Below are 12,213 nucleotides of genomic sequence, written 5' to 3' on the forward strand. Positions count from 1 at the left end.
GACTATGAGGGTTTACGAGACCATAACTACAGTTTTTAAGGAAATTTATGAGGAGTTATTTAAAGTATTCCTTTTGCCTCAAAAATGTTCTCCTAAGTGGGAAACATATTAGTCATACAAATTCCTCAGTGAAGTTAAAAATAAAGCTATCATTTACTGAATGTGAGGGGGAAAAGTGGATAAGGGTAACTATTCTAATGGAAGTAAATTTGCAAAGAAACATAGTTCTGATGGCTGTTGTGTTTTTATTAGCTATTAAATTCATTTAACAGAAAAACAAATTCAGTCTAAGATCATTCATTAAGACACGCATAATTAACAATAATTTATTAATCATTCTTTGAAGATGGTCCTATTTTACTTCTATTGCCTTCCCCATTTCTGAGATTAATGAGTAAGTCTTGGAAAAGCGCATGTGTTTCAGTTCAATGAAACATTCAAATAATAAAACAGGTGTTACTTTGTTCTGGGTTAATGACAGGTAGGCTAGACTTTGCGGTAAAACTGTCCTAATCTCTTTTAATTTGGTTTAGAATGGCAAACATTTTAACTGCTTGAACAACCCATTAAGTGCTTTGCAAAATGACAAAACATTCTATGTGACTTAATTAATATCTACTCCAATTATACACAACATTTCATGCTCAAGATCTAGATTTATTTTAAAACATTTAGTCCAATTTATAGTAATGCAGAAAAAAATCACATCTAATAAACCACAACTGTAGAAGAGACAAAATAATTGTGCTCTGTCACATTTCCACACAAATATAATTTGATATTTCATTAAAAGAAATCACAATCACATGTAAATAAAATATTTATCCTCTCAGTAGTAGTAAGAACCTCTTTTGAGTATGTAGGGTCTTCTGGGTTTATTCTCATAAAGCTGCCGTTTCAGAATGTAAGGAATTTTTCTCTTTATCACTTCTTCCTTTTCATTTTTGTCATTTCCAGCATCAAGAATGTCTTCCTGAATCAACTACAAGATAGACAGAATATGAATCAAACTTACATGCATTAAAGTCTTCCATTTCAAGCTGTTTCATCTACCTTTTATCTCATTTGCATTCAGACATAAGACATATGTGGATGATGTGGTTCATAGCAATTAAGTGTTTTGCTTGAGGACAGGTAGATATCAGGTGGCTGAGAGGATGAAAACATGGTTTTTCTTATTCTCTGTTCAGTGTTCTTCCTAGTTCATCAGCTAGCTTTAAACTTTTTTATTTGTCAAGGCCATATTACTACCTCCAAATGAAAAAAATTCACTTAATGTTACTTTCAGTATTTTCCTTCAATGTATGATAGACCAAAAGATGGAAATATATCATAAGTCACAACAAATATAGAGATCTGAATTTAGTGAACCAAGTTTGACCTCAAAGGTCAATAGAAATTTATATTCCATTGTTAATTAATGATTTGAATTGAAAGCCATTCTAGAGATCCATTTCTCAGTCATTAGAGAGAGGAATGCTTGTTCTGCCTACTTGCTCAGCTGTTTAAGCAAGGCTCTGTTTAAGTGTTAAAGATCTTTAGTCTGTGCTTCTTTAATTAATCATTAAAATCAAGTTCACATTCAAAAACTCAAGGAAGTTAATCTTCATGTAGAATCTTGCCTAATATCTCATTGAACACGCTGTATTCTAAAATTAGTTCCAAATACTTTTTCAGATAGTACTGCTCTGATTCAAAATGTTCAACCAGCATAAAATATTTAGAAACTCTTCCCAGAATTTTGCACATGATTTACATAAGATTTTTAAACAAATCAATGCTAATGCTCAAGATAAGAATTATGTTCATATTTGTGATTATCTTCTAAACTTTGGGGTGACTATAACTAGTACTAATAGGAGACTAAGTTTTTAATCATAATCTGTATGCATTGAATCGTATCACAAATACTTTATTTCAACCCACAGCTATTCAATTTCAGAGAAGGAAAAACAGCTACTGTCAGAAAATCTAGTTCCTTAATCTTTTGTTTCTCTGTGCACATAGTCTGTAATTACTTGTACCACACTCTGAGTAATATCATCATTTCATTTTAAATCACTCTGTAACATTTCAAATAGCAAAAGTTTTAATCTTATGTGCACCTGATTTTTGTGTATTATGGTTTATTAAGGGTTTTTTTTTCTGAATAAAGAGCACATAATTGACATTTCCCAATTTTCCATGTTTTATTGACATAATATTTTAAAGAGAAAATCATTTAACTGGAATTGGAATTAGAGGATAAACAATCCAGCAAGAAAAATTAAAAACCGTTTTTTTATTTTATTTTAATCTGGAAAATACTTTTTTTGTCTAAAAGTTAGAATAAATACTAGAAGTTCTGCACTGCATTTCCTCTTTTCTACAGGATATCTCTGTGATGGCATGTTATAGAGATGGTTATAGAGATGGTCATATTAGCAGGAAAGGCACCCTCAGACCCTCAGATCCCTGATGTTGGTGTAAGCCCAGAATATGAAACATGAAGTAAATTTCTCTTAGGGGTTAATCCAAAAGAAATGTTTCCCTTGTTGGGAAAATTATAAAATTATAAATTTTCTTAAAGCATTTTCATCTTCCTTTTCTCCTCCAAATATTTTCAAACCAAAGGTGGTGAGTCACCAGTGTAGTATTTTTTTAAATTTTAATTTCATTTTTAAATGTTTAGTTGGAGGAGAATTGCTTTATGATGTATTGGTTTCTGCCATACAACAATGCAAATCAGCCATAAGTATACACATATACCCCCTCCCTTTAGAGCCTCCATCCCACCCACCCCCATCCCACCCCTAGGTGGGTCATCACAGAGCACTAGCTGGGCTCCCCGTGTTATATAACAGTTTCCCACTAGATATCTATTTTACACATGTGGTGTATAATATACATCCATTCCTTCATTGTAGTTCTGTATAGTTCTATATTTGGCTTTATTAGCCAAATAAAATTAGCTGAATCTAATTCAGCTTCTAAGGATGATTGAAATCCACCATCCACACACTCAATTAAAATAGAAGTAGAAGTGGTAAGTGGAAATATATATATTCTTATCATTCCAGTTTTATTTACCTAATATTTTCAAATACAAATGAAGCCTTTTGTGTTCTGTGTTTATTTATAAACAAACACACAGGATTTAGTGTTTCTAAGAAAACATTTTGAGTTTCCTAAATTTCTTCAGCATGCCACTACCACCACCAGCACCAAAAGCTGCCTAAGCACGCCATCCACAATAAAAGCCTGTGGATCAAATCTGCCTGAAGACAGATCCCCCTTTAGAGACCAAAGGAAAGATATTTTGCTAAACTTCAAATATTTGCAAAACACTTTAAAGATCTGAAGGAATGTTAACCTCAACACATGGTTTATTCTTCCTTAATATTTGTAAGTCTTCCTGTTATGATAATTATCAGGATTAAAACAATCAGTGTAAATGAGAGTTAACTAGTATAACCATAATCATATTCATATTTTTCTTTTGTTTTACCTCCCAGTGTTGAAAGGCCCTGCTGTGACAGATTTTTTGGAGCTGGTATATCGTCAACATTGCTTCCAAGCTAAAACCATCTAAGGCAGCAGGAAATTTCCTTCTTGTAATGAGCTCCTCCTCATGAAACTCTCCTGTTTCCTCAGCTTGGCTGTTCAGGTTATTTATAAGACTGCAGACATTCAGCAGGCTCATTTTCCAAGAGGGAACACTTGCCTTACTGATCTGAAATGTAGAAAGAAATAGCTATTGTAATTAAACTTATGTCATATGAGTTAGAAAATTTTCTACTGTGCTAAGCCATTACCTTTTAGGATCTAACTGTTACTCTAGCCTAACACTGTTATTAACTTAGTAACTTCATATCACAAAATTGAATAGCTCCAAATACTTCATATCCTCTATTTAACAAAAGCAATAAAGCTAACACATAAACACACACATACACAAGCAAAGCAAGAAAGAAAATAGAAATTACAGTAAATAGAAATGCGTAAATATATATGTATACATCACAGGTGAAAATATTCAAATACCACTCTCTCTTTATTATACTTCAGGTTAGTGTCCAATGGAACAGCAACCATGATGGTACTAATAAATATTGGCAATTATAGTATTGTGAGACCACAAATCTATTCCACACATTAATAGTTGTCATCTTGCTGCTGCTGCTGCTGCTGCTGCTGCTGCTGCTGCTAAGTCGCCTCAGTCGTGTCTGACTCTGTGCGACCCCATAGATGGCAGCCCACCAGGCTCCCCCATCCCTGGGATTCTCCAGGCAAGAACACTGGAGTGGCTTGCCATTTCCTTCTCCAGAATAGTTGTCATAGGTAGCATCAAAGCTGACTAATTTATTTATCTTAAAATTATTATATTTTCTAAAATAACTATTCTTTTCTAATAAGACCCTGTATGAAACCATTATTACCATAGTAAACAGCCTTCTCATTTGTCAATTTTAGGAGAAACTAAATGTGAAATAACTTATAAAAATTAATAAACCTCAAAGGACACAGATAAAAAAAAGCATCAGTTTTTTCTAAAGAACATAAAAAATGTTTTGTAATGAACACAGAGCTGTGATAAGAAGACTCAAAAATATTAGTATCGATTCTATTGGCATCAATTTTCTCTGAATTATTCTCCAAATGCAGTGCAATTGCAAATCTGGAAAATATGGGGAGACTGGAAGAAGAGGGAGTGTAGGGAAATAACTATGAATTCGAAGTATGAATGTGTAAGAACCAAGAAAATTTAGGAAAATAAAAAGCTCATGAGTCAGGACTTACTCTGCCAGATATTGAAAGATATCTTAGAGCTCAGTGATCAAAGAGTGATCAGAGAGCGATCAAAGAGTGGTCAAAGAGTAATCAGAGTGATCAGAGAGTGATCGAAAAGTGATCAGAGAGTAATCAGAGAGTGATCAAAGAGTGATCAGAGAGTAATCAGAGAGTGATCAAAGAGTAATCAGAGAGTGATCAAAGAGCAATCAAAGAGAGCTGAGCGCCAAAGGATTGATGCTTTTGAACTGTGGTGTTGGAGAAGACTCTTGAGAGTCCCTTGGACTGCAAGGAGATCCAACCAGTCCATCCTAAAGGAGATCAGTCCTCCGTGTTCATTGGAAGGACTGATGTTGAAGCTGAAGCTCCAATACTTTGGCCACCTGATGCGAAGAGCTCACACATTTGAAAAGACCCTAATGCTGGGAAAGATTGAAGGCAAGAAGAGAAGGGGACGACAGAGGATGAGATGGTTAGATGTCATCATCGACTCAATGGACTTCAGTTTGAGTAAACTCTGGGAGTTGGTAATGGACAGGGAGGCCTGGCGTGCTGCAGTCCATGGGATCACAAAGAGTCAGACACAACTGAGTGACTGAACTGAACTGGACTGAATCAAAGAGTAAATCAACAGAGCAAGAATAAATATTAAACTCAAAAGAGAATATAATGTCCAAATTTTGATCCAAGTCCATATGATTGAAAAGCACATAGCAAAGTGTGCATTTGAAGTCCTTAAGACAGTTGGTTCAGGGGAAATCTGGATTTAGATCTAGTTATAACCTTTATTTATATATTATAGTCTAACAATATCCAGATGGGTTAAATATGAGTAAAAGTAAAAATATGTAAATATATAGAATTTATTTTATAAATTTGGAAATATATTGTTAATCAAATAGCCAAACCAGAATCCATAAAGAAAAAGATAATTATATGTATAAATTTGTAAATTATCTCTAGAAAGCTAACAGCCTGAACTAAAATCAAAAGCAAGATATAGCGTAAAAGCTGTCACAAAATGCTAATATACTTAACACAGGAGCAGCTCTTCAAAAAGAAACTGGGGAATACTCCATAAAAGATATTAAACCTCAGGCAAACAATATGAGCAGACAGGCACAGAATCACTCATCAAAGAACAAATATGTAACAGAAATATGTGGAATGACGTTCAGCTTGGCTACTAGCAAGTCAAGGACCCTAAAAGTATAAGTACACTTGATGTATTTATGAGGATATGGAGAAACAACACTTTATCTTCTAAATATTTGTTGGTCTGAGTAAACCTTGCAATAACTTTTTGAAAAGTGTTTTTAGCAATATGTATTAAAATTGTAAATGTGCATACCCTTTGATTAAGATTTTATCCTAGGGACATGAAAACCTATAAGTACAAAGATATTCACTAAAATGTTTTCAACCAGTTTGGAAACCCGTTGCTTCAATTTTTCTGCCATGGGAAACTTAAGAGGTAAAATGTTCCATTCTGTGGCAGCAACACCTGATTTGTTACCAATTAAGGCAATGCTACAATTTTATATCCAGAAAGCTCTTTAGAGATCATCTGAATATGTTCCTTAGAACACTAACTTTGTACTCACTGTTTTTAAAAAGGAGTTTTGCTGTCAAGTAAATTGAAAAACTTGAGTTTAAAGGAAACTTAAAAGATTCTTGAATTTAGTATCCCCAGAATTTTTTGCTTGCAAATATTCATTAAAACTTTTCAGTGTGTGTGTATGTTAGTCACTCAGTCATGTCTGACTGCTTGCAGCCCCATGGATTGCAGCCAGCCAGGCTCCTCTGTCCATGGAATTCTCCAGGCAAGAATACTGGAGTGGGTAGCCATTCCCTTCTCCAGGGGACCTTCCCCACGCAGGGATTGGACCCAGGTCTCCTGCATTGCAGGCACATTCTTTACCATCTGAACCCCCAGGGAAGCCAACTGTTCAATGGTGCCAAGATAATATCCAATGCTCTTCAAACTAATTAGCCACAGAATGCTTTATTCGTAAATTATTTGTCAGGACTTTTGTTGTCTGATTAATTTTTGGTTGAGAAAACAGTAAAGCATCTTGCTCTCTTCTGCCAGTTAAAACAGTCACTATAACACTTAGCAGTACTATTTAATATCACCTTAGCCCCTGTCATACTCTGGAAGACAGCAGAGAGAGTACTTTGAACCATACGGTATCTAAATAGACAGGTATTAATATTTGAGAACATTTCTTATGAGGTTTAAATAGTTTACTCAAGAAAATGACAAAGACTCTCTCTTTGATGAAATCTGAGTCAGGATCCCCTGAACCCTCTTCCTGACAAGGTCCCGACCTTGGTCTTTGTCCTTCATCCAACTGAGGCCAATTTTAGCAAGAATCCTTCAGAGTCAAGTTCGTAAAGATGCCTCACTGTTAGTATCTGATCATCCTAGAATTCTGCTTAGTAGTCTAGCAAGAATCCTCCTAGATTTAGAGTTTCCTTTTAGTAATTTTCCATACACTGACCCCCCCACCCCCCACTCCAACCCTGCTCCTTGGCTGGAAATCCACACTCGTCTTTGTTGTATTTGGAGTTGAACTTGACCTTTCTGCATACCGTGGATAGTTCTCTTTCTTAATAAAACTATACCAAAGCACTAGGATCAGTAATGAAGAGAATTCGATTGTGAGAAAAAATTCCTTTATCTTCCACTTCTAGTCAAACTTTGCCATTTCTCTTGACTTTCTGTTGCTACATTTTGGTGTCTAAACAGTTTTACTTTAAAATTGAAACGGCTCACATATTTTACCTTTAGAGTGGAAAGAGGAAAGCTGGAGGTTTTGGAAGCTTTTAATATGGAATTATTAATAGTATTATTAATTAATAAATAGTCTTAATAATACTATCCTTTTAAAAATTGAAATACAGCAATTTGCTTAAAATGGTCAAAAGTTTAGAGTTCTTATTTGCATAGAATACCCACAGCAAACATGAATTGAATCAGAGAGAAATAAGTGGTAGTAGTTTTGTTCAAAGCAAGAAATGAGCTTTTTGTTCCCATTTAGCACCAAAATTGGGATAATTATGCTTCTGAGTGCTTCCTCATAGTAGTCTGTATTTTACTTATTTCAAAGAGGCAATGAGATTCAAATTTTCTTCCATGATCTGTTTTAAAGACATATTCCATAACTGAATGAAAGAGAAATATATAACTGTGTCTACACTTTTGCTACGTATTTTTCTTAAGAATAAAACTAAACCACACCATATACTGGAATTGCTTTTCCCTTGCAGTATCTTCATCAAGGAAGGAATCATAATCACTCCCACATTTTTGCAAACTAGCTAGCACTCCTCAAACCTTAACACATTTTGGAGATTACTTAGGACCTTTATTTATCAATTTAAACTTGAAATCATAAAGGTAAAATCTCTACCAATACACTAAGGCATACTAATCTGCTTCATTATTTAAATAAGACTATTGACTTCACTTGTCTTCCTATTTATGAATTGAAGTGATTGTAGTCATGGTTATTCTGATTGAATATTAAACAAAGGATCCATTTTCTTAAAGTTAAATATACTTGGTCACTGAGTTTTAATGACTAAATAAAATTTGATCATTTGTGATAGGAAGTCTAACAAGTTATGGTAGAATTTGGTTTCAGTGTGTTCAACTTTTATGGATCTGGGCAATTGTGGAAATACCCAAATGTCTTCTAAGGACCATAGTAGAAAATATGTCTGTTAGCTTTCAGATAATAATGTCTCACAATCCTAAACACACACACAAATGGGTATTTCCCCTTCACATCCACTACTGAACATAATTCTACTTACATGCTAGAGGTATTGCCCTGGACATCTGCCCAGTATATCTTTCATCATCTAATTAGGGAAGACCTGAGGTGGCAGGAGGAATTCTGAACATCTACTTTCTAATCACAGCATTTGTGGAGTCTGGAGTCCTCAACTTTGGGACCCGTGTTACAACAGTGATTACACAGGGTGACTGCCTCACTTCAAAATATATTTTTGATTTTTGGTTTTGTTTTGTTTTGTTGAGAAGCATCTTTTGGTTGGGAACGCTGTTCTCTAACCCTACATTTAGATATATTCTGATTATTTCATTCTGAGTAAATCAAAATTGTGTAGTAGCGTGGTACCTGGGGATATTCTAATTGAGTTTTATTCTTAGATATAGGCTGGAGTCTAAAAACCTTGCTTTCAAGATCCCAAGAGAGGAATAATAAGGTCCAGTACAAAGTTTTATCTGATTCAATACAAACAATACGCAGGTTCCAATAACATTTCTGTTATGGGGAGAATTTAAATCCAGAGGAGGACTTCATGTAAATGTCCCACTACAGTATTCTTGCCTGGCAAATCTCATGGACAGAAGAGCCTGGCAGGCTACAGCTTATGGGTCACAAGAGAATTGGACATGACTTAGCAACTAATCAACAACAACTTCTGCTGCTGCTGCTGCTGCTAAGTCGCTTTAGTCGTGTCCGACTCTGTGCGACCCCATAGATGGCAGCCCACCAGGCTCCCCCGTCCCTGGGATTCTCCAGGCAAGAACACTGGAGTGGCTTGCCATTTCCTTCTCCAATCAACAACAACTAGGAGATCATAAACTCCCACCCCAACATTTGAAAATGAGGATACAAAGGCAAGCATTGTTAACTAGCCCCCTTTGCTTAAGATCAGACTGTTCACAAGCACAGTTGCAGGCTTAGATCTCCAAGTTTCTGTTTGCCGGTCTTTGCTCTTTACTTTCTGTCACATTTCTTTCATGGATTTCACAAACTTTCATTCTTACTTTAGGAACTTCATTTCACTCTCCCCAATACAAAAACAAAAGGCAAAAATGTCGCTTAATTTTCATTTATGTATGTAACTTGAAGTCAGTGTATCTTTCATCATATACAATGTGATTGAAATGGAGAGAGGATTTCCACATAAATGTGACTACTTAATTAAATTTGCAATGTAGTGATTGATATCACTAAACTTCTGTCCCTGTCACATTGATACCCTTAAGTCCTTTGAACTTAAGGAACAGTTTACCCAAAAAGGAAATGCGTCCCAGTGAGCTTTTCAGTCTCACTGGGAAGCTCTTACTATAAGAAGAGGATACCATGTTTGTAACAAGAGTTCATATGTTTTCAGTCTTTGGTTTAGAAAGAAAGAAAAAGTTACCTTTGATGTATGCATATTGGTCAGTAAATCTGTTTCTAACGCTTTCATTTCCTCTTCTGAATCTGAGTAAAATCAAAACCACATGTTTACTATATAACCACATATCATATAATTATAATTTGAATATTTAAGATTAATCTCAGAAAACTTTGTCTTAGAAGTTTATTGTCTTTGCTATGTATTTATTCTCCTTATAATAATATTAAAAAAACAATTATAGTTTTATTTTAGGCTAACAGAATAGAACAATAGAAGCACTTTTACAAAAATAGGCACATGATTTTATGCCGAGAGCTCTCGATGATCTGGAGTTGTTTAATCTCTGAATCTCAGGATAATAAAACCTGATTATACTACAAAGATGTCATCAAATATGCTGGTTAATTTTTACTGGCAGTAGTCTACATATACATAGAGTGTATATATATTGATATTTTCAAAGCAAGATAATGAAAAGGTAAGTACAAGACATTTTTTAAAGATAAAACCAAAGGAAGTTACTTATTGATAATTTTGGAATAAGGAAGACACTGAGATTTATTTTATTTGAGATGCTATTTTACAAAACACACTTTGAAAGATTTGTTTCTCTATATTAAGCAACAATTTAGAATTATGTGTACTTGGCAATTTTATCACAGGCTATTAAAAAATCATTTAAGCAAAAGTAGAGATGTCCACCAATACATGTACAAGAGTGTTGAAAATGGACTTCTGATATTTTTTAGAATATCCTTTGTTTCCACTAATGAATATTTCACAGAGAAGAAAAACTTGGAAAATACATAAGGTAATAGAAATAAAGCTACGGGACACTGTAATGAAAACCAGAGCAGGAATTTGAATTAAACATTTCAGTGTTATATTTATGACATTACAGTATAAAACAGGTTAAATGATTTTTTCTACACTTATCCCTTGTTTTTTTTTTTTCCACCTTGATGTGATCATTCAATTATTTTTCAAACATTAATTGGAGCATATTGCAATCATTATATTTCATATTACTCTCTAAAATTTGAAATTTATTTTCAAGGTAAGCTATTGATAGATATTTAGCAATGTATGATTTCTTCTTAATTATTACATGCAAAATACACTATAGGGAAATAAGTTTTATCAATATAAGAATGATATTATTCTAGTTACATTATGTATTAACTTAAATGACATTCAAGAAAATAGTGAAATTCGTAATATGTCTACTTGTCACAGAAAAAAGTTACTTAAAATATATTCTTAAAAAAAACTTGGCATTTTTTTTGTATTTTCCTAGAGATCATTTTCTACAAATAATGCTTTATTCAGTTGATTCATTAAACATGAATATTCATTTTATCTTTATACACACACTATGAAGAAAATAATTCTTGAGAGGGAGAAGCCACCATGTCTTAAGAGAATGAATGAAAATGATATAAAACATTTCAAATACAATCAGTTTGAATTATGAGTTTGCATTTTGACAGGCACCACTTCTGTACTTTTCATTAGATCAGCTTGATTTAAGTTTTACATTTTTTTTTCCTAGTGATTACATTGCAAACTGGAACATGAAGTGTCTCATTGAAATCCCTTATACTACCTAGCAAATTTAAAAAGGGAAGGGAAAATTTTCAGTTCTTGTAATCATAAATACAGAGAAAGAAAATATCCAGTTTCTATCACTAAAAAGCAAATCAGAATAAGGGAGAAACTCTTCTCCCCAGATACATTAGCATTAGTAACAACACATTGCAAAAACAGAAAAAGATATCATTTCAGGGAGTTGTGAAATGCAGCTGAGCTTACCTGAGCACAGACTCCAGGAGCTGAAAGCCAGAAGAATCATGCACACCAGCTGGATTTTCATTCCTGCCATCATCTTGAGCCTTCTAGCAAGCCAAGTTCATAAACGTCAGGAACAGGCTGAAGGGGGCTCTCTAGCACAGCTGACTTTGGAAGTACTGAACTGAGAGATGCTTTGACCATTTCCTATATATACATGCAGGAGATGATGTCATGAGTATACAGAGATTATCTCTTCACGATGTACCCTTCATCTCCAACCCACCCCACTTCCTCCTCCCCTTTTCCTTTGTCCCCTCACACTTCACCCCCACTTCTGAACATCCAGGAACAGTGACATCTTCCCTAATTGCCACCGCTGCTCCAGATTATGACGCACAAAAGGAGTCATTCAAAAGCAATTCCATATAGAGCATACTGGAAAAGAACTTCCAGTACTATTCTTTCCCCCATTTCCTCTCATTCTTTAAG

At 34.3% G+C, this 12,213-nt stretch overlaps 1 protein-coding gene across 1 annotated transcript; it reads right to left on the reverse strand.

Annotated features, from left to right (window-relative positions):
* Positions 1-225: 225 nt before the first annotated feature.
* Positions 226-11,958, reverse strand: NTS (neurotensin). The gene is made up of 4 exons (XM_027543216.1): positions 11,746-11,958; positions 9,955-10,016; positions 3,488-3,712; positions 226-982 (listed from the first exon to the last, which is right to left on the reverse strand). The coding sequence occupies exons 1-4, from the start codon at positions 11,816-11,818 to the stop codon at positions 830-832; spliced, it is 513 nt and encodes a 170-aa protein (XP_027399017.1). The 5' UTR covers positions 11,819-11,958; the 3' UTR covers positions 226-829.
* Between the last annotated feature and the right edge of the window lie 255 nt (positions 11,959-12,213).

This window comes from Bos indicus x Bos taurus, chromosome 5, assembly GCF_003369695.1.
Source record: "Bos indicus x Bos taurus breed Angus x Brahman F1 hybrid chromosome 5, Bos_hybrid_MaternalHap_v2.0, whole genome shotgun sequence".
NCBI lineage: Eukaryota > Metazoa > Chordata > Mammalia > Artiodactyla > Bovidae > Bos > Bos indicus x Bos taurus.